This window comes from Notechis scutatus, chromosome 1 (genome assembly GCF_049901735.1).
Source record: "Notechis scutatus isolate UNSWTSFEM ecotype Mainland chromosome 1, rNotScu1.2, whole genome shotgun sequence".
In the NCBI taxonomy this organism is placed as follows: Eukaryota; Metazoa; Chordata; class Lepidosauria; order Squamata; family Elapidae; genus Notechis; species Notechis scutatus.
Genome location: NC_142009.1, coordinates 124,774,396 through 124,796,887, shown reverse-complemented (window position 1 = coordinate 124,796,887; position 22,492 = coordinate 124,774,396). Strand labels below are relative to the sequence as shown.

The 22,492-nt window shown below is 39.4% G+C and overlaps 1 protein-coding gene across 1 annotated transcript in view; it reads right to left on the bottom strand.

The window, feature by feature from the left end:
- Positions 1–3,999: 3,999 nt before the first annotated feature.
- Positions 4,000–22,492, bottom strand: part of LOC148132975 (uncharacterized) — a 56,914-nt gene continuing 38,421 nt past the window's right edge. The window contains exons 2-5 of the mRNA XM_087951266.1: positions 20,061–20,232; positions 19,418–19,496; positions 4,135–4,334; positions 4,000–4,024 (exon numbers count right to left, since the gene is read on the bottom strand). Coding sequence (XP_087807392.1) covers positions 4,000–4,024; positions 4,135–4,334; positions 19,418–19,496; positions 20,061–20,232 — 476 coding nt within the window. The remainder of the gene's footprint in view (positions 4,025–4,134; positions 4,335–19,417; positions 19,497–20,060; positions 20,233–22,492) is intronic.

Genomic DNA, 22,492 nt, shown 5'->3' with positions numbered 1-22,492 from the left:
GATGAAGTGCTATAAACATAAGGCACACACAATAATAAGTGACTTAAAAGTAATACAATGGTTCTCAACTTACAACCATCCGTTTAGCAAGTGTTCAAAGTTACAATGGTATTGAAAAAAGCAACATAGGACCATTACATTATCCCCATTGTCATGTGATCAACATTTGGGCACTTGGCAACTGAATTTATAACAAGTGCAGCATCCCAGGGTCATGTGATCATCATTTGCAATCTTCTGAGCCAGCTTCTCACAAGCAAAGTCAATGGGGGATGCCGGATTTGCTTAGTGACCTCACGATTCACTTAACAACTGCAATGATTAAGTTAACAACTTTGGCAAAAAAAAGTAATAACATTAGGATGTCACTCACTTAACAACCACATGGCTTGGCAGTGGAAATTTTCATCCCATTTATGGTTGTAAGATGAGAACTAACTGTAAATACAACAGATTCTATATTCAGAACTACCTGACTTTCTACGAAGCTACATGCTATGTTTGCACATATTTGTTAGCCTTCAGAATTTCATCTTAGCATCTGCTTTTTCGTCATGGTAGTAACTTCAAGGAAAATAATTTATGAGTGCAAAGCAGGAGAAATTCATTTTTCATTTTTAAAGCAGATCCGTTTGCAACAAAACACAACCTGATGTGGTGGGAGGTGGGGTGGGAGGAAGGGAAGGGAGGGGGGAACATGAATGTAAATGATAAATTACTTGGCACCTTTTCATTTCTACTCTAATGCTTAAAGCAGAGTAAATTCTAATTGATAGGTTTACTAAGTGCCCTTTTGATCTAGGAGAAATGCCAGGTTATCAAAGGGGAACAGATACCTTAAGGACGTGTGAAACTCCTAGAGCAGTTTTCTTACGCAATAGCACAAAGAAGTCAAATAAACAAACTGTATTATAATGTTTAAAAATATAGAGATTTAATTACATATTTTTATCTTCACCTTGGTTGCAAATAACTGCCTTTGTAATTGCCTTCTAAACTGTGCTGCATAAGTTTTAAAATTTAAAATCTTTGTAACATATAGGCATTCTTGAAACCTTCATCTGGGCTTTTGCCTCCAGTGATTCAATCAATGAATAGTCTGAAACAATCATTTGGCAATAGCAATAGCACTTAGACCTATATACCGCTTTACAGTGCTTTACAGCTCTCTCTAAGTGGTTTACAGAGTCAGCATATTCCTCCCAACAATCTGGATCCTCATTTTACCAACCTCGGAAGGATGGAAGGCTGAGTCAATCTTGAGCCTGGTGAGATTTGAACTGCCAAATTGCTGGCAGCCGGCAGTCAGTAGAAGTAGCCTACAGTACTGCACTCTAACCACTGCACTGCCACCGCAGGTCATTTGGATCCTTACCAGGTTTTTGGGGGATAGGTATGTTGGCTGTTGTCTTCTACCATAGGTTCCCTAAGAATTATTCAGAATGTATGTATGTATGTATGTATGTATGTATGTATGTATGTACACACACACACACACACACACACACACACACACATATATATATAATTTTATTTGTGGTTTGCCCAAATGTACTCTCTCTCTCCCTCCCCCTCTCCCCCCTCCCCCCTCTCTCCTATTAATGAAAACTTTTGTGATATGAACTTACATTAAAGACTCCTCATATACAGCTGCCATCTTTAAATGACATGATTATATATATCTATATTGACAGACATGATATTTCCACCAATAGCGATAAGCTACATTTTTGTTTTCTCAAGCTACATTAATCAGAGAACATATAGTTGGGGTTAGAAGGCGAGCATTTTCAAGTGGTAAGTCACTCTTCTAGTAGTGTCTCTAAAACCAATTGAATTAAACACTTTTCTAATTACTACATAATAGAAACAGATCTTAGTATCGAGCAATGTCTATGAGTCTAAATTACACAGCATCAAATATTCTTTTTCTTTGATTCTTGGCTTCCTTCTCTTGATTTCTCTTCTTACTGTTTAATTTGCTTAAACAGCTAAGAGGATGTGTTGGCAATGTTGCATTGGAAGGTATATTGTGATGTCATTTACATAATTGGATCACTGCAACCAAGAAAATTAAAGTACTGAATGGGTAAATGAAGCGTATGAAGCTAAAGAAAAAGATAACTGAGGTACAAAAGAAATAGTGTAATAGCACTGAATAACACAGAATTGTCATTCTTTACAAAGACAAATGCAAGGCAGGATAAGTAGTTCCTCCTGAATTTTGCTTTAATTTCATTTATAGATTAGTAGTGTAATTAAATATATTATGCTATTTATTGCCACACAGACTTATAATCCACTAAGAGATGGCTTTGTATTTAATAATTGTACTTAATAAAATTATTAACTCAGCTTTATTTCAAAGTGTTTAACATAGATAATGGAAACTTGAAATATAATACTTTTGAAATATATTGGTATTTTGCACAGAAAATTATCACCAGAGGATTACGGGGTTTTTTATCGAGCTTTTTCAAGATGCAAGTAAGTCAAAGTAAAATTCACAGTATTATCTTTATGCAACAAGAATGTGATAAATACCTCCAAGAACAGCATAGAGAATGTTGAAAGCTTTGTGAAAATAAATATTTTCTTTTCAATCCAATCCAGATCCATACACACAAACACACACACATCAACTGCATTATCTCCATCATGTCAAAGCTTTGCAATTGATGAGTTGCTTTTCAATGTGCCACTGTTGTTTCTGCCCATTTAGGCAGTAATCCTCCTCTGAGAGGAAATAAAATGAATTCCATGGATCTGATTTTATGAACTGTATTGTGAACTCTTGTTTAATTAAAACTATCACATTTTTACAACCCACACCCACCTTCTCAGAGGCACCATAGATGATGTCTTTCCTATTATAAAGCTTTCAGCTATTTGAATGCATCCTGATTTCTACATAAAATACACACACGGACAAGGACTTCCTGCCCTTGTCATTTTCTCTTCTTGTCACCTGTGTTTTGTCTGAATAGGAAGAAAGCATGGCAATTACATGCCAATTACCATGCTGGAGAGAACAGTTATTACCTAACACAAATTTCCTGTGCGAATAATATCAGGACAATGGTTTCTTATGTAAAACTGAGCTAGGATGTTACCATGTTATGAAAGTTTCTTGACTCTAAAAGTATTTGTTTTTTTCATATATAAATTTTGTTTAGCATTATATTCAGAAGCTGCAGGCAGTCTTGGGTTTCTTGCTCCCATGTAAATATTTGGAGAATTCAGGTCAGCTGAATTTAGGATGAGTTTCCTAATGTACAGGGGGGAGGGGGAACTAAACTGTTTATATATGAACTTGTCCTATTTCAGGTATAATTGAAGACAGTCTCATGTCTGCAATTTTGTTAGTTATCTAGAGTACTATTAATTGGTGGAAAGGCAAGATAGAAACATGGATTGTCAACTTTCTTAGAGCAACATGAGTCATGGTGGTGCAGTGGTTAGAATGCAGTACTGCAGGCTACTTCTGCTGACTACTGGTTGCCTGCAATTTGGCAGTTTGAATTTCACCATGCTCAAGGCTGACTCAGTCTTCCGTCCTTCTGGGGTCGGTAAAATGAGGACTCAGATTGTTGGGTGACCACTTAGAGAGGGCTGTAAAGCACTGTGAAGTGATATATAAGTCTAAGAATTGCTTGCTATTGCTAACATTCAAGGAAAATAGTTGATCTGACTACGAGTCATTCAGATAATACTGATTCTTCACTACCATTGATCAGGATAACAGGAGTTGGATTTCAACTGTTTAAATTATACAATTCCTGGTTTTGATGGATTGATTATGCAGCATCAAGTAACTGTCATCTCTTAGCAACCCACACAAATACAATCAGCTCTCTGATGGGAACTAATTATATCAGTCCTTGCCACTAAATCATGACTCTCCTAGATGCACCTGTCCCTTTAGAGCTTAAAGTTATCTCAGCAATGAAGGAATTGTTTAAGCACAAGGAGGAACAGTCAAGGAGCTCCAGAAAATAATTAGCCCTTTGCTGGTTTCCATAGCCTTTATGAAAAAAAAGCAAACGTAAATTTCAATTTGTTTTGGAAAAGACTGTGCAACAAACAACGCAATCCATATGGATTATTCTGGTTATAGATAAGCAGACAACTGACCTGCAGTAAAAAGTTATTCCAGGGCCGTCAATGCATTTCCCTCCATTGAAGCAGAGGGATGAGTTCAGCAGCAGTTCAGTGCAAATGTCAATATCCACCTGGCAAAATTCACCTCTGTATCCACTCAAGCAAATGCACTCGAATGCATTGACCAAATCTTGACAAGAGCCACCATTAAGGCAAGGGGATGATTCACATTCCTGATGAGATAAATGATAATAAATTGATCTCAGAGCTTTGAAGCATTATATGGCTTTATGCGAACAGATCTCTGTTCTATCTGGCACCAAGAATTCTACTCTTCATCAGTAAATCGTGTTGTATTTAAGTTTATGTCTTTGAATTAAGCCACTGTTCTCATGTCAATAAGTGTAGGCTTAAGTATATGTTGGTTATAGATTTTTATAACAATACGTGACAAGAATAGAAGATTAATCCATAGAAATCTAACCCACTTCCATTTCTAACAATGAAAGTAAGGTCAAGTAACTTTCACATTGATAACAGGATAAACAAATTTGCCTGATTTACAGGTATATAGTTTTATTTATTTAAGCTTTTCAAAGATTTTAGAAAGTTATAAACAAAAAGCAAGGAAAAAAATCAATAGAAATATTTTTAAGTAATGTTTTTTCTTTGCCTTTGTTTCCCACCTACTAACCTAAATATTTGCACTTTTATTCTGAATACCGAGATATTACCGTTATTGCTAATATCTGTTTAAGTCATTTTGTCTGGTTTTTCTAATTTTTCTCTTTTCCTAGAAACCATATTCCAAATATGTAAATTTCACATGCTGTGTGATATGTAGTATATAAAGAAGTCATTCCTGCTTAATTTGGTTAGATTCCTGTTATGGATACAGTATACAGCCAATTTTGCTATCACTGCATATTCTCCAGTTTTGATCTATTCATTGCATCATTGGCAGGGTTTTTATTTTCCCACATTGGGCCAAATTTGTCCTTGTAGCCTGTCAGTACATAACTTAGCAAACTGTGACATTTTGCACTTATATTTTCTGGAATTACACCTAATAGAAATATTTGTGGTCTTAATTCACATTTTATTTTTATAACTTTCTGAATATACTGATTATTCTTCCTGGTAGGTTGGAGTTTTGTAATCCCCTCATATGATAAAATGTTCCTTCTCTGTTGTGGCATTTGTAATATTTATTGTTATATAATTTGTCTATCTTGGTAATTGTTTATGGCATTACAAAACAGCTATAAAGCAGTTTATACTAATTTTCCCTTAAATTGCACATTGCAGTAAACATTATTGATTTTTTTCCATTACTCTCCCTATTGTTCTACTGTGAAGTTCTGAATTCACTTTACTATATAATTATTCATTTTTTAGTGTTTTCATCAATTGTCTTATTGAGCTCTTTAGTTGCATAATAGTTAATATTACATCAACTTCATAGCATTTTGTCTTGTCTTCATTGTTTTTTATTAATATTATATTGACTGGCACCCTACTACTCTAAAAATTGAGAATAACTGTTGGACAATGAATTCAATTAAAGAGACACAAACGATTTTAAAAATGTGGAAGAAGCATACATAACTTTGATTTACAAAGGAGGAAATGGTCCAGAGAAACTTCAATCATACAGAACAATTTCTCTACTGAATGTTGATTATAAGATATTAACTACAATATTAGCTGAATGTCTAAGGAATTGTGTTTCTAAAATAATACATGCAGATCAAACAAGTTACATTCCCAAAAGGAAGATAAAACACAACAGCAGACTTATAATAAATGTATTATAATGCACCAATAATAAGAAAAAGAATGTGGCAGTAATGTTCCTAAATGCAGAAAGAGCCTTTAATAATTTGGAGTAGCCTTTCTTGCTAGGAACTTTAAACAAATTCAGTCCAGGATAAAACTTGGGTGGAGGTTATATATATTTGGCACAGCAAGGACTACAGTAAATGGAACACTCTTCACAGGTTTTCCAATAAGTTAAGATGCAAGTCAGGAGTGTCTACTCTCTACTTTGCTATTTGTAATCACTTTAGAAGAGAAACGAATATTTGGGAACAATAGTCTAATATATTTAGTTTTGCAGATAATTTTAAAATCTGTGAAAATTCACACTAATTGTTATACCCATTTCTCTTTTATTATAGCTATTTTCCTTAATATGTACACTTACAAGCAATTTTCAGGACTTCTGTACATTCAGGCAGATTCCTTTCCTTTAAATAGGTCTTTTTTTTCCTTTGTGCGATTTTACCTATATACATATTCATTTATTTTTTATTTTTTTTTAAAAAAAGGAGTAGTGGTGTAGAATGCAACACAGAATTAAGAACAGTGAAGACTTTGGTGGACTTGTGTGGAGAAAAAAAATGGAGAAATGGAGGGGGGGGAAATCACCTATTAAACTTTTGTTTATACTGCTTATATTGTTGCTTCTAGTGTGCAGTTTGCAATCCACCATTAAGAATGCATTCACACCAGTGGAAAGCTTTGTTTTTAGAAAATGATGAAAAGTACTTCTCTCCATTAAGGCATCTGGGCATGTTCAGGCACAGTGAAATTTTCCTCCTCAAAATTGAATAATGTTCTGTTCGAGATAAGATTTATTTAACAACAGAACATCTATTTCCTGTGTATTTAAGATTCACCTGCTTAGACTTTCTTCACTTTCATATATCTATACCAGACTTGGGCATTTTATGGCCCATGGGCTACATCTGGCACATGGGTGGCCCCTCTTGTGCATTAGGTGAGGCGTTGGTGGCAGGGGGCATGGTGTTGGCAGCATTGGGATGGAGGACAGGGTGTTAGCAGCAGTAAAAATGAGAAGGTGCAGTCAGGGACTGGGGGGTGGCGTTGGCCCTTCACAAGCTCTCAGTTTCTCACGTGGTTCCTTGGAAAAATTAATTGTCCACCCCTGATCTATACCAGTGGTGGGATTCAAATAATTTAACAACTGGTTCTCTGCCCTAATGATTTCTTCCAACAACCAGTTCCCCAAAGTGCTCAGAAAGTTAACAACCAGTTCTCTCGAAATGGTGCGAACTGGATGAATCCCACCACTGATATATACCCAAATATTGATTTATTAATCATAACTGCCCATCCCATAATAACTGATTTTTGGGTACTATACATCAATTGTATCAGTGAACAAATATCTAAAAATAATCATTATAAAAATATATTAAAAATATCAAACATGAAAATATTATCCAAAATTTAAAATATGTTGGGCCTATGTAAGGTTTTAGATGGAAATGTGAGGTACTTTGTAAAGTTCTGTACTTTAGGAAATGAAACGGGGCCCAGTTGTTGACAGTTATTTATGCCACTATTAATCTTATATTAATTAGGAATAAACTGAGTTGGATCCAAATTAGGATATTTTTTTGAGGATATAACTACATTACATTTACTGGTAGTTCCCCTCTACTTATCATAATTGCACTCAGAATTACTGTTGCAACTCACTGTGGTTGTAAGGTGAGGCACTCGCATGACTGGAAGTAATTTACTAGTAATTTTTGCAGCAGTTGTCAAGCAAACCCATTCATCTATTAGTACTTATTGCTACTAATACTGGAAAGTGGTAAAAAAAAAAAAATCACAAATCAGTCACATGACTGCAGAATGCCATAATGGGTCATAACATTGATCAATCCAACATGTGGCCATGGCAGTCAATGTGACCATTTATGATGGGTGGAGTGTTTTACTGTCCATAAAACACCCATTCTGTGGCCATTCTAATTTTTGGACATTTAGATAGAATAGAATAGAATAGAATAGAATAGAATAGAATAGAATAGAATAGAATAGAATAGAATAGAATAGAATAGAATAACTAAGTTGGAAGGGACCTTGGAGGTCTTCTAGTCCAACCCCCTCTTAGGTAGGAAACCCTATACCGTTTCAGACAAATGGCTATCCAATGCCTTCTTAAAAACTTCCAGTGTTGGAGCATTCACAACTTCTGGAGGCAAGTTGTTCCACTGATTAATTGTTCTGTTAGGAAATTTCTCTTTAGTTCTAGGTTGTTTTTCTCCTTGATTAGTTTCCACCCATTGCTTCTTGTCCTGCCCTCAGGTGCCTTGGAGAATAGCTTGACTCCCTCTTCTTTGTGGCAGCCCCTGAGATATTGGAACAGTGCTATCATGTCACTCCTAGTCCTTCTTTTCAACAAACTAGAAATACCAAATTCCAGCAACCGTTCTTTATATGTTTTAGCCTCCAGTCCCCTAATCATCTTTGTTGCACTTCTCTGCACTCTTTCTAGAGTCTCAACATCTTTTTTCCATCGTGGTGACCAAAACTGGATGCAGTATTATATGCAGAGCTCAATTTCAACATTGAGCTCAACAGAAATGATAGTAATAACATGTTTTTTTCCCCCCACCAAAATCTTTTAAAATGCTTAATGATACCTCATCATGACTGTAGGACTACCTGGAACATAAAATTATACAACACTGAATCACAAGTTGAATAAGGTTGTGATTTGCCCCATTCTTTTGCAACAGGTTAGTGTCTGTCTGCCAAGCTGTTGAAATAACAAATCTAAGTACTTTAGGTGAAATAATTTTTGCAAATAGTATAGATATATTGCTTCTATGTTCACAAAAACAAAGTGAATATTTTAAAGTAAATCAGTGCAGTAATAAACAGATTTCCTTATGACACAGGAGTTATTTTTACTTAAATGTATGCAGTTATTTTTACTGAAATGCAAATGAATCCAAAAGGGACTATATGAAAACAATGTGCTTTCTTTCTCAGAATTCCAGCTGGAAAATGTAGGATCATTTATTACAAAACATTATATAAAGTAATTGAATTATACATCCCATGGGAAGGGATACTTTGCATACTATTAAAAATAAACCTCAACCCTATAGTCTGCACTAAATTAATTAAAATACTTGATGAAGCCTACTAAGTCAATTTTGTTTTTTAAAAATCAGTCTTTCTTTGGAAACAGCAGTTTCCAATTAGTGTCATTCTATTTTTATGAACTTAAAAATATACTTCATTTCTTTTTTTTTCCTACTCATTTTCCTCTAGCTTGTTAGCACTTCAAATTATTCTTATAGTTTTCTTCCCTTTATATTCTATATGTGAAATTTGTAGGTCCTGAGTTAATCATTCACTGAAAAAAAAATCATTTTAATTATTGGGAAGTATTAGAATAATAAATAAGCTAGGCATAAACACACACACAATACAGAAGCAGAATACAAACTGTTTTAATAGTTAATTTCAAATGAAGGAGGGTTACATTTGTAAAAAAAAAATCTTATTTCAGCTTTTAAAATACCTTTTTTGACACTTCCCACTGACTTCCTAAGTTATTAGAAAATGACAATTATTGCTAAATAACTAAATATTAGTTATAGTAGGTGGGTTAGTCTCAAGTGAGGCATGCTTAAATCCTAGAAAGCAGACAGGTAATATACTTTCACTGACACTGAGAGGTGTTTGTTACGTCTGGAGTGTGGGCGCAAGGAACAGAGACGAGGCATCGAATAGTGACTCCAACTCTTTATTAGTGACTTCAGAACAGAGCAAAATACTTGGGCAGCAGCAGCTCCTTTTATAGAGCTGGCTGCTGTCACAACAACCAATGATTTGAGTTTGCCGCGCTGGGAGCGTCCAATCAGCGGCGACCCGCTATCAGCCAATCAGATCAGCCAGAAACGACCAATCACGATCCGCTGTTCGCGGGCCAATCAGAAGTGCAGGATTACAAGCCTGCCGTGGAAGCAAAACTATTTAGGATTTTAAACTAACGCGTTTGCTTAGTTCGTAACACCCCTCCCCCCTAGGTTCCGTCTGAGGGGTGGGGTGATGTATTCTCGCAAGTAAGCAGGTCGTTTCACCTGTCTACCTGATCTGCGTTGCTCCACCAGTCCTTGCCATGACTCTGGTTCCGATGGGCTGTTCGCTGGTCCAACCTCTTTGCTGGGCGACTCAGGGTTGTCATCCCTGCCTCCATCAAGGCTGTCATCCGGATTCCCTGGATTTGCTGCTGTCGCAGTGCTGCTTTGTGGCGAGGTGATCATCTGGTCCAGCTCTCCTTCGGAAGGTGAATATCCCAGGGTTGGTTGTGCTGATTTCTGGGTTTGAGTACTGGGTCGTATGCTAGCTCTTTTCCGGCCCCCTCGATTTCCCTTCCCCCCCAGGTTTGAGGTTCAGGGCTTGTGACGGGAGTAGGTGCCAGTCTGGAGCGAAGTTGATCGATGTGGCGCTTCCACATTTTCCCGTCAGCAGTTTGTAAACGGTAGGAACGGGGCCCCATAAGTTGAGTTATGGTAGCGGGGTCGCCTACCTTGAATGTGCGATACCTGCTGCTGGACCCCAGGGGCTTTTCCGGTGTGTAGGCAGGGTGTAGGCGGTCAAGATGTGAGCGAAGTTTCCGGCCCATCAGGAGTTCGGCTGGGGTTTTGTTTGTGGTGCTGTTTGGGGTGATATGTTGGAGTAGGAGCATCCTGGTCACCTTATCATCGATGTCCCCTTGCTCCATCTTGTGTAAAGTTTTCTTTATGAATTGGACCATTCGCTCAGCCCTGCCATTGGCCGCAGGGTGAGCTGGTGATGTTAAGGCGTGGCATATCCCCCGGTCTGCTAGGTACTGTTCAAATGCAAGAGCAGTGAATTGGGGTCCATTATCTGAAACCAGGACATCTGGTAACCCGTGCGTAGCGAATAGTCTATTTAGTTTTTTAACGACTGCTTCTGTGGTGGTGCTCTTCATTTTGTGGACCTCTAGCCAATTGGAATAGGCATCCACAGTTATGAGAAATGTATGCCCCTGGTAGGTCCCGCAAAATCGATGTGGATACCGGACCAGGGACCCCGGGGTGTTTCCCATTCAGTTGGCGGGGCTTTTGGTGGAGCTGAGCGAGTTTCCTGACACTTGGTGCAGGTGGCCACCCAGGTTTCTATTTGCTTATCTATACCTGGCCACCAAGTGTAGCTCCTCGCTAGTGCCTTCATTCGCACGATGCCAGGATGTCCGTTGTGCAATAGTTTCAGAACTTTATGCTGTAGCCGCTCCGGAATGATCACTCTGTCTCCCCACAAGACGCATCCTCTTTGTGAGAAAAGCTCTGTCTGTTGGTTTTTGAATGGTTTGAAGGTGTTGTTGGGTTCGTTGTCAGGCCAACCTCTTTCCACCCAACTGAGGACTCGTGCCAAACAAGGATCCTTCCTTGTTTCCGAGGCGATGTCTTGTGCAGTCAGTGGTGGTGAAGGAAGGGTTTCGATTTGTAGCATGGCTAGGGTTGGAGCTGGGTCGTCTATGACTTCGGGTAGCGGTGAGCGACTCAAGGCGTCAGCGTGGGGAATGGCTTTACCCGGGCGGTGTAGCAGTTGGTAATCGTATGCGGCTAAAAATTCTGACCAACGTGTCATTCTTGGCGATAAGATGTGGGGTGTTGGTTTGTCTCCCGCTAAAATGCCAAGTAATGGTTTGTGATAGGTAATAATGGAAAAGGGTCTTCCATATACATACTCATGGAATCGTTTGATCTCAGCCACAATAGCGAGAGCCTCTTTATCAAGTTGGCTATAGTTTCTCTCAGTTTTAGATAAGGTTCTTGAAAAAAACGCAATAGGTGCCTCAGTACCGTTTGGCAGGACATGGCTCAGGATGGCTCCTACCCCAAACGGTGAGGCATCGCAGGTGACAGTTAAGGGTAAAGTCTCGTTATATTGTATCAATACAGCATCTGAAGTTAGAAGGTCTTTTACTTGCTGAAAAGCTCGCTCTTCCCGATGTCCCCAGACCCAGGAAGCCTTCTTGTCGAGGAGCCTATGCAGGGGTTCAGCAACAGTCGCCTTCTGAGGCAAGAAGATGTTATAAAAATTAATGAGTCCAAGGAAGGCTTGGAGGTCTGTTTTATTTCTAGGTCTTGGGGCGTTTTTTATTGCAGTCAGTTTTTTCTCAGTAGGGTGAATTCCCTGTTTGTCAAGAAGGTACCCCAGGAATTCAACCCTCTCCGTACATAGTTGGCATGTGTCCTTTTTGACCTTCAGGCCAGTGTCTTTAAATTTCTGGAGAACCATTCTGAGTCATTTTTCTAATAGGCTTCTAGTGGGGGCAGCTATCAAGACATCATCGAAGTAGGGCACGACCCCTTTTATGCCCTGTAGCAATCTTTCCATCAAACTTTGGAAAATGCCAGGTGCTACACTCACTCCGAATTGAAGTCTATTACACTTGAATGCCCCTCTGTGCGTGACTATAGTTTGGGCCTCTGCAGTCTGTGCATCTACGGGCAACTGCTGGTACGCCTGAGCTAGGTCCAATTTTGCGAATATTTTTCCACCTCCCAGGGAATGAAGAAGGTGTTGGACCACAGGTACAGGGTAAGCGCTCTGCTGGAGCGCGTGATTTAGGGTGGCCCAGTAATCCCCACAAATTCTCAAAGATCCGTCAGGTTTTATGGGGGTTACGATTGGGGTCTCCCATCGGGCGTGGTCAATCGGTTCCAACACGCCCTGGGTTATTAATTTGTCCAGTTGTTCATCAATCTTTGGCTTGAGTGCAAAGGGCACTTGACGAGGCTTAAGGCGAATGGGCACAACCTCGGGGCTGAGGTTAAATGATATGGGGGATCCCTTGTACTTGCCTAGCTTCTCGGTGAACACGTCCTGGAATTCCTGGACGAGGGCCGCTTCCCAGTCATCACTTCCGGTCTGGTTGATGCCAGCTAGTTCAATTCCTAATGGCGCGAACCACTGCAAGCCTATCAGGCTGGGCCGATCTCGATCGACGACGGTCAGAGGTAGGGTTGCGGTGTGGTCTTTGAAGGATACTTGGACGTGGCTGGAACCGGCAACTGGAATTCTGTTTCCTTGGTAGTCTTTCAATATGATTTTTTGAGTGCTGAGGTCCTGGCGACGGATGTCAGGGATCAGCTGTTTGAAGGTTTTCCAGGAGACCATGGATAGGGACGATCCAGAGTCAACCTCCATAACACATGGTCGATTCTCAATGGCGACCTTCACTCGGATTTTCCTTGCATCAATGGATGAAGCATGGCCGATGGTGATGGTCTGATGAGCCTCTTCTCGTCTGGACGAAATGGCAGGTGCTCGATTTCTGTAGTGGTGGTTCCATTGATTGCTTAGGCGGTCCCGAATTACTGGTGGGGTGCCTGTTGTCTGCCGGAAATTATTTTCTCTTCTGGTTGGGCTGGACCCTCGCTTGCTTCTGCAGACCTTTGCGATGTGGCCTCTCTTTCCACAGGAACGGCAGAGTGCGTCTAGGAATTTGCAGTCTGATCGCAGGTGATTTCCCCCGCATCCAGCACATTGGCACGGAGGTTTGCGATTTCGCTGGTCTCGCTGGTCGCGTTCTGACCTGAGTCTGTTGACCTCCTCTTCCTCGCTTTCTGATGAGGATTCGAGGTCCTCATGGTGGGTGGTCGTTGTGTGCCTCTTGGAGAAAGGCGTAGTGTCACTGGCGAATTGGCGGTGCAGTGTGTTCGCTCGGCGCATTCGAGCGGCTGACTTCCTGGTTGCTTCTGCTGCAGTAGCATTGGCGATGACATCTGCGAGGGCGATGTCTCCCTTCGCCATAATCTTGCTCTGTGTTGTGGGGTGTTTTAGGCCCAGAACAATTCGATCTCTCATGGCTTCCTCGAGATTTGCGAAGCCACAGAGTCCCCCCAGGTTCCTGAGGTCAGCGATGAAGTCTCCAACACTTTCGCTTTCCTGTTGGTCCCTCTGGTAAAACTCGTGTCTCCTGATGAGTATTGGCACTGCCGGTGCATAATGGGCCCGGAGGATTGGGGCAAGGTTGTCCCAGTCCATTGTCTTGACTTCTGCCGGTTTCGCAAGTGCTTTCGCCATCTTAAAAATGGCGGGCGCGCAATGGGTCAAGAACACAGCTCGTTTCTTGCCAGGCGTAGCATCTTTCAGATTGTTGGTCTCCAGGAACATCTGGAACCTGTCTATATACGAGTCCCAGTCTTCGTTAGCCGGGTCGAATGGAGCGGGTGGTATAGTGCTGCTGGTCATTCTGCCGCTTCTTGGTGCGCTCTCAGCCACGTGTTCTGTTAGCGTTCGGTGAGTGTTCAGTCATCTCTATCATCTCCGCATCCCACCCTCGTCGCCAGTGTTACGTCTGGAGCGTGGGCGCAAGGAACGGAGACGAGGCATTGAATAGTGACTCCAACTCTTTATTAGTGACTTCAGAACAGAGCAAAATACTTGGGCAGCAGCAGCTCCTTTTATAGAGCTGGCTGCTGTCACAACAACCAATGATTTGAGTTTGCCGCGCTGGGAGAGTCCAATCAGCGGCGACCCGCTATCAGCCAATCAGATCAGCCAGAAATGACCAATCACGATCCGCTGTTCGCGGGCCAATCAGAAGTGCAGGATTACGAGCCTGCCGTGGAAGCAAAACTATTTAGGATTTTAAACTAACGCGTTTGCTTAGTTCGTAACAGTGTTAAACTTAACTTGATGGCATTGGTGATACTCCTGAATTTTAGAGCAAGAATCACATTTGAAACATGAAGACTTATTTCCCCTTTCCTTGGCTGGTCTTAAAATCCTTGATACCCTCCAATGTTGTACTAGAGAATTCCAGTCCAACAATGCACCCTGGAGGATTGAGGTGAGAGTGGGGACAGATTTTATGTTTCTATATACATTACTGTTGTCACTGTTTTTATTCTAAAATAAGATGGAGAACCTTTGGCCTTCAGATTCAATCTGTCTCACAGCCCTGTTTCAAATTGTAATAGATAACAAGAATGAGCTGTGTGTAAGTCCCTTAAAATCAAATAGCAACAGTTTGATTGGGTAGAGTTTCAAATAATCCAGGCTGTTCTGACTTAGGCTTCACCAAAATTACGAAGAAGACTCCTCGTCTGGACAAAACCCCTTTTTATTAGGCTAATGTGAATTCCTATTATTCACATCCAGCAAAATCCCGGCAGTCTTTCAAGAATGATTTACAACCACAGACTTTATCAGGCTTGGAGAGTTGCCAGGTCGATAGCTTCCAAGCACAAAGCTGTACAAGGAGTCACGAACAAATCTTCACCCTAATTAAATGAACTAATTGTCTCCTGCAAACACCACTCCCCTATCGCTCCTCTTTAATCCCTATGGGAGGGGCCATTCACCATCCACCTGTGCCTTTACTCCCAAGTTGACCATTGTTCCTTCACTGTTCCCTTCTCCTGGCAGCTCTGCGCATGCGCACATTGGGAACAGGCTCCAGCTGTTCTTCTGCCCCACTGATCTCCAACTCCAAAGGCAGCTGATAACTGTCAGATGGCCCTGGTCCCATCTCTGCCTCCAAAGCAGAGCACTTGTCAGAGCCTTCCCCAGATTCCAGGGCTGGCCCATGTTCTTCCCCAACCTCCTCACTGTCCGAGTCTGCTACCAGCTCCACCAGCTGCTGGCGGGCCACAACACTGGCAGACTACTGGCTTGTGAGATGCCAATCATTTTGCATGTCTGGTTTTTTTTTTCCTCCCAAACTTGGCAACTTTAAGATGTATGGACTTCAACCCCCAGAATTCCCCAGCCACTATGCTGATTGGGGAATTCTGGGAATTAAAGTCCACACATTTTAAAAATTACCAAGTTTGAAAAACACTAATTATTTACATACATACATACATACATACATACATACATACATACATACATGTAAAAACTCTTTTATTTTGAAAAAGGCATCTTTTCCCACTTTTCCTACATTTAGTTTCTGAGGAGATACACACATTAAGATAGTTGTGCTAATAGAACAGAAGGAATCAGCATCTGCTCCTTAATGGATTAAGTTACAAGCTCTGCAGAAAATGTAATGCCTCTTTTGGAACAAATGAGAAAGGGAAATCCAATAAGTTAGATTCCCTAAAGAAAAATCACAAACGTTAACTGAAGTAATTACAATGGGATACATTTCTGAAGAAGAACAAAACCATCAGAATGGAAGAGTTTGGTAGAAGACTCTCATTCCAGAGGTAAATGAGGAAAAGTGAAGTCCTTTACCATTCCTGGCTCCTCCCGAACCATTCATAGATGTGAAGGATTAGACCCATAGGACCAGCATACATATTTATTATGTATTATGCATTTTTATTCCTCTCTGAAGATATAATCCCAGAACGGTTGGCAGCAAAGAATAAACTAATTACAATGAAAATTTAAAGCACACACACCCATAAACAATACACTGAAAAGCACAAAATGAAAAAAAGAATGTACAGCAGTTAGCAAGATTAAGAACCATTTTTAATGTAGAAATACGATTTCACTTTGTCTGGGTTTTCACTCCATAATGTCAAAATCCAGAACCCACATAATGGCTGAATTCAATGTGTGAATCCATCCATTATCTGAATGGGGTTATGTAGTACTGAATCAAGATATAAATCCAGGAAAAGGCCAGAAAATAAACCATGCTATGGTGCCAGGGATTCTTTCAGAGGGAGGAAAAATTGTCCCAACAGTTTCTTGGGAAGGGTGGCTCAACATTAGCAGAACTAAAAATGATAAGCTAGCCATTATTTTGGAAATGAGGCCATTGTTTTGCTCCCACCACTGTACCTAGCACTATTCAGAGGCAAAATGGGATGAGAGATGCAGTTGCTATACAGACACAAACTATAGTGAATATTCATACAACACAGATACAGACACACATCACACATCATACATACTGTCATGGTGGTGATTTTTTTAAAGTATATATCTTTGATTTCAGATCTCGAAAAGATTGTCAGGAAAATGCCTTTAGATACACATTAGTGAACTTCCAAAAGTAGGTTCCCTTAGATCTATCATCCCAAGGCACTTTAAAGACAGTTTAGAATGCAAGAACTAAGAAATATAAATGATTTTCTATGTTCATTCCCTTTTCCAGTGAAACAATATTGTAAATCCTTTGTCAGAGTTAAATTCCCTGTGCATTTTCCTGGCTTTTAATATTGAGCAGAAGAACTAAATGTGCTGACCTTCTAAGATGAAGGACATTTGAAGCTGACACTCTATAGTTAGCACTGAATACTGGTTGCCGGCTTATATAGCAATGGAATTGAACATAAGGGTAATGCTAGGTAATGCCTTCCTTTCAGAGCTTTTTATTGCTGAAGTTGTCACGTGCACAGCATCATGCATAAATGGAACTCAAACTCTTAATGGATTGATAATATGAACTACCAAAATCAAAAGAAATAGACCTTCACAAGGCAAAAAAGTATGAATTATCCTAGAATGCTAATTGGAGATAGCAAATAATTGTTTTGAATGGCCATTTAACTCCTCTTGTACCATTGAGATATATTATAGAACAAAACTTCTAATATGATAGTATTAGAAGTTAGAAGTTAGAATATAATTTTCTAGAACAAATGTACTACATATATAATCAATTAAAGTTTTAATTAAAACACTGAAACTATCTGAGAATGAGGCTAGCTGACTAATATCTACAAAACAGAAATGGAGCAAATTCCAGTTACTCCACTGATACTTTTATTTTAAACAATGGATTGTCTGCACTGTAGCTTTTTGGTTTGCATATTTTTATGCATGCATGCATGGTTTGCATATTTTTATGCATGCATGCATGCATCTGTCTTTCTGTCTGCCTCACTTCTAGAGCCCCCTAACTCCAGAACTATTATGGGCAGCTTACATTTTTTTTTTTAAAAAAAGAGGAAACTCACAAAATCAGAAAATAATAATAGTCACCAACAAGGAACAGTAAAAAAAAACACACCACTCTCTCCCTTTTATATTGCCCATGATAAAGGGGTCTGGCAGCCACCTAACCCAACCCAACCCCAAAAGCCAGGTTTTCAAGACATGTTTAAAGGCATGCAGGATAGGGCACTTTGAATTTCTTGGGTGGATGCTGCTTAGGTCCAGCTGTGTTACACTGTTTAGTCAATGGAACCAAGAACACGACTGTTCTGTCTTGCTTGTACAGAATGGGCAGAAATCACGAGAGATGGTCCCTCAGGTAAGTAGGCCCTATGCCATGCAAAATTTTATAAATGATAACTGCCTTTTGAATTGCACCCGGAAGCTTTGTGGTAACCAGTACAATTTGCAGAACAGATAATGTTATATGAATATAACAAGACCTGCTCATGCCACTACATTTTCCACCAATGGCAATGACTCTGGACGGGTTACATTAAAACCAACAAAAATAAATCAACAATCCAGATAATAAATGACCAACTAATTCAATTTATAAAAGAGAAAGTAAAATCCATTTAACAGCAGAAACTGCTTAATCTCCCAGTCCATAGGCCTGGGGAATAGCCAGGTTTTTAAAGACTTATGGAAGGCTAACAAGTCAAAGCCTTTCCTATCTCCAGAAGGATGCTGCACGCCCTGCAACAAAAAAGCAGCACTTCTGATTCAACGTGTCATGTCCCAGGTGTTCTTCCTTAGCCAGAAAGGACAAGGTTCTGACAAACAGATGGTCAGAGAAACAATGCCAAATATTTTGTCCATTTTCTCATAACAGACAGAATCAAACACTCTCAGTGAACTGAGCAAAGCCAGGCCTTCATCACCTTAATCCAAATAATCCAATCTGTCCAACTCTGAGCCACTTTATTCACCAATGTCTAGAGTATTTTTCTCATTGTCCACTAGATTATTGTATGCTATGCTCCATCCTCCCATAAAAAAGAGTTTGTCATCTGAAAAGACCATTCGATCTTCAGTCCAGTTTCTATAAATGGAGTGATAAGAAAGATGAATCTTTCTAGCTCAAAGGCTTATTTCTTCATAAAATGTATTTCTTTGTCATAGCGGCATCAAGTTATTGAGACTTTTCCCCCTTAGCTAAACTGGATGTGGGCGTGGCCAGTGTATGACGCATTCAGCCCACAGGCCGCCAGTTTGACACCCCTGTTCTACAACAATGTCAGAAGAGGTTGAGGGGGCTTCAGAAAAATACAGATTGCTGAATTTGACCAGACTGTTCTGGATCATGGACATTTTAGAGATGCCAGCTCTCATGAACTTTCTTGTAGTTCAAGAGCAGCAAACTTTGTTTATTTATTTATTTCACTCAAAGATGCAATCTTGTGAGTTCTGGACCACAGTGTTAGACAAGAAGCAGTAGTCTTGTAGTTCATACAAAGTTTCTTATGCTTATTTTGAAAAGAAAACAGCTCCAAATTATGCCTTTAAAATGCAATACAGTTTGAGTTCCAGAACTTTATCCTAAAATGCAAGGGTTTTACTAAATCTTATATGCTTGATAGTCATTTGTTTTAAAGAGAATATTTACATTAACATCAAATTCACATCTTGAGTTGGTCCACCCAGGATCACAGCTGCAGCGATATCCATCTATGAGATCAATGCATCTGAAAAAGAAAGTACTGCTTTATATACAACCCAAAGTAATTTTTGTCTTTCAGACAAAATACCAAGCATATTATTTTGCTATGCCTGTAACATATTAGATTAATTCTGATATGTTTTTGATTTCTGAGATAATTATCTGTTATTCATACAAGTTTATGTTGGAAACCCTTCCTGTAGTATTTTCACTTCATGTATATTGGTCTCTACTCCCCAAAACAAACAAACAAACAAACAAACCAAAACACGTTTCAGCTTGCTGGAATGCAAATAGTATAGGAAACCAATGTTAAGTATATTAACACCTAATTTCAATCAATTATTGAAAATTGCTGTATGTCATTACATTCAAATGAAAGAAGAAATGAGATAATGTACCACCACATTGCACTAGCTTAAACTGGCAACATCTGTTATCCATTAGCTGTGTCTGTGGTTTGATTTTATGGAATAATATAATTTGAAATATCTGCAACAATCTTCCTGACATTACATTTTAAACATTGCTAGGCCTTTAAAAAAACCACAGGGTAATAAAAGTAAAAAAGAAAAAAACCAAGAATCACCTTCCATGAAGACAAGGTGTTGAGGAACATTCATCAGTATTTGTTTCACATTTTATGCCAGTAAAACCACGTTGGCAATAACACTTGTAATAGTTGATGTGATCAACACAGGTTCCATTGTTGAGGCAAGGTGCTGAGGCACACTCATCTATATCCACTTCGCACTGCTTACCTGAAACACAATTTTACAAAAGGAGAAGTGAAATTTCTTTTTTTGTCCTGTTCTGAGTCTTTAAGAGAGGACTGATTTTTATTGCTTTCTTTTAAAAAATGCATTTGTATGCATAATTTTTTAAAAGAGCCGAGATCAGGCCTGAAATCTACTTTACAGTTAAGTTACCACACACAATAGTTCTTTTTAAGTTAGAGTTACCACACACAGTAGTCATTAAAGTACCGTATATGCCGGCGTATAAGACGACCCGGCGTATAAGACGACCCCCCAACATTTCCACTCAAAATATAGTTTGTTATATACTCGCCCCCTCTTCCGCACGCCTTCCACTTTTGCAAAAAGGAAGAGCCGCGGCGGCGCTTTGCAATGGCAGCAGCGGCTCCTGGTTTTGCCTTTCCCTTCCCAAGGCAACGCGGGACTGGAGCCGTGCGGAGCTGCGCCAGCGGTAACAACTCCTGACAGCCCCAGCCGGATACCTCAGCGGAGCTTGGGCGGTGCAAGCCTCGTTTCCTTGGGAGCTGGGAGAAGGCTGGCTGCTCCTTTCGGCTTCACGGGATTCGTTTCCACAGTGCGCAAAAGTGCCTCAGCCGCGGGCAGCCGCAGTGCTTCCCAATTACTATTTGCCGGCGTATAAGACGACCCGGCATATAAGACGACCCCCCCCAATTGGAGGCATGTTTTTCAGGGCAAAAAAGTCGTCTTATACGCCGGCAAATACGGTAGCTCAGAGTTCTTTGAATGCTATATGTGCAACTGAAAATATAGGAAATTGTTATTTATTATACTATTTTCACTTAACAAGAAGCTTTCTCTAATTATCTTACCAAAAGAGCAAGAGATCAAGCACAAACAGAAAGGAACTCCACTGTATGTATGTATGTGTGTGTTATACTTAGCTCCTAGATTAAAACACAAGTAAATCAAAAGGCTCTTCCACAAGGAATTTAAGATAGTGTTGAATTATCTTACATACTTTTAATTTCATAATCTCCTTAGGAGGTCAATCAAAAAGACAGGGCTGCAGTTATCCAGAGAATTAATTTGCTTCAGTGACCTGTGAATTGGGCCTCAAATTTCAAGAAATATGAGATCCAAAACAAATAGAAGAGTAGTTCACACCAAACATAGATTTGGAATTTGGTTAGTATTTCCATATTTTCCTCTAATTTTGTGTTTGAATTTTGTTTGTGAATTTCCTTGCATAATTTTAAACATTTGTTGATTATTTTTATGAAGCTGTATATGATAAGTGGTATAGTATCTTGCTGTAAGTCATCTTTATTTTAGTAGCTCCTATTGTTCTGACATCATAGCACTTGCAACCAAACTCGGTTTCTCACAGAAGAATGCTCAAAATAGGAAATGTGTTTTGCTTTGAGCTTGGAACAAAAGAAGCCCATTTAAAAACTATATTTTAATAGTCTACACCAGCTTGTTCCATCAAAGGACACTTTTTGAAACAAATTAAATATTTTGTTCCAGACATCAAATCAAACTTTCTCACTTGAAATAGTCCATTTTGAAAAAAGAAAAAAAGTTTTAAGATAGAAAGGCTTAGGTTTTTTAGAACATTAACTCTCAAAACACTGCTGTTCAGAATGGTTTACTTCTGCAATTAAAGTAAAACAACTTTTGCTGTGATCTCCCCTGAACACAGGACGTTTGTCTTATGTGTGAGATGCTCAAAATGGCAAAACAGCCTGAATCCAAAATGTGTTGCATCTTTTCCCATTTTTTTATGATTTGGTATGCAAAAAGGGAGGGGAAGGATAATCTTCATGCTCCCTTCAGGTATAGAGGGCAACTTTCTGCTATGGATAACCTCTTTTATTCATATTCTATGAATTCATATTTCAAGGCCATATTGAATGGCCTTTCTGCTGCAGCAAGACATCAGAAAGATGATGAAAATAGGAATGGAAGGAGCAGAGCTCAGTTCAGAGATTACAAATGTAGATAGTGTCTTATGTAATGTACATGAGCTCACATAATTTTAAAGGTTACAACAGATTTTCCAGAATTATTATGATACAGAATACAAGACAACCAGCCAGCAGTGAGACACAAGGTAAAATGAAGTAGAAATACTGAGTGGGGTGAAAAGAAACACTATAATAGTAACAGCTATAGGACAAGAAGTAAACATTACAAATTGGCTATTAATTGGAAAAAAATATTTGGGGTAAGACCAAGAAGATATAAGTTCACTTTTCTACTTGTCCATGGACATCAATGAATGACAATGGGATGGTCTGCA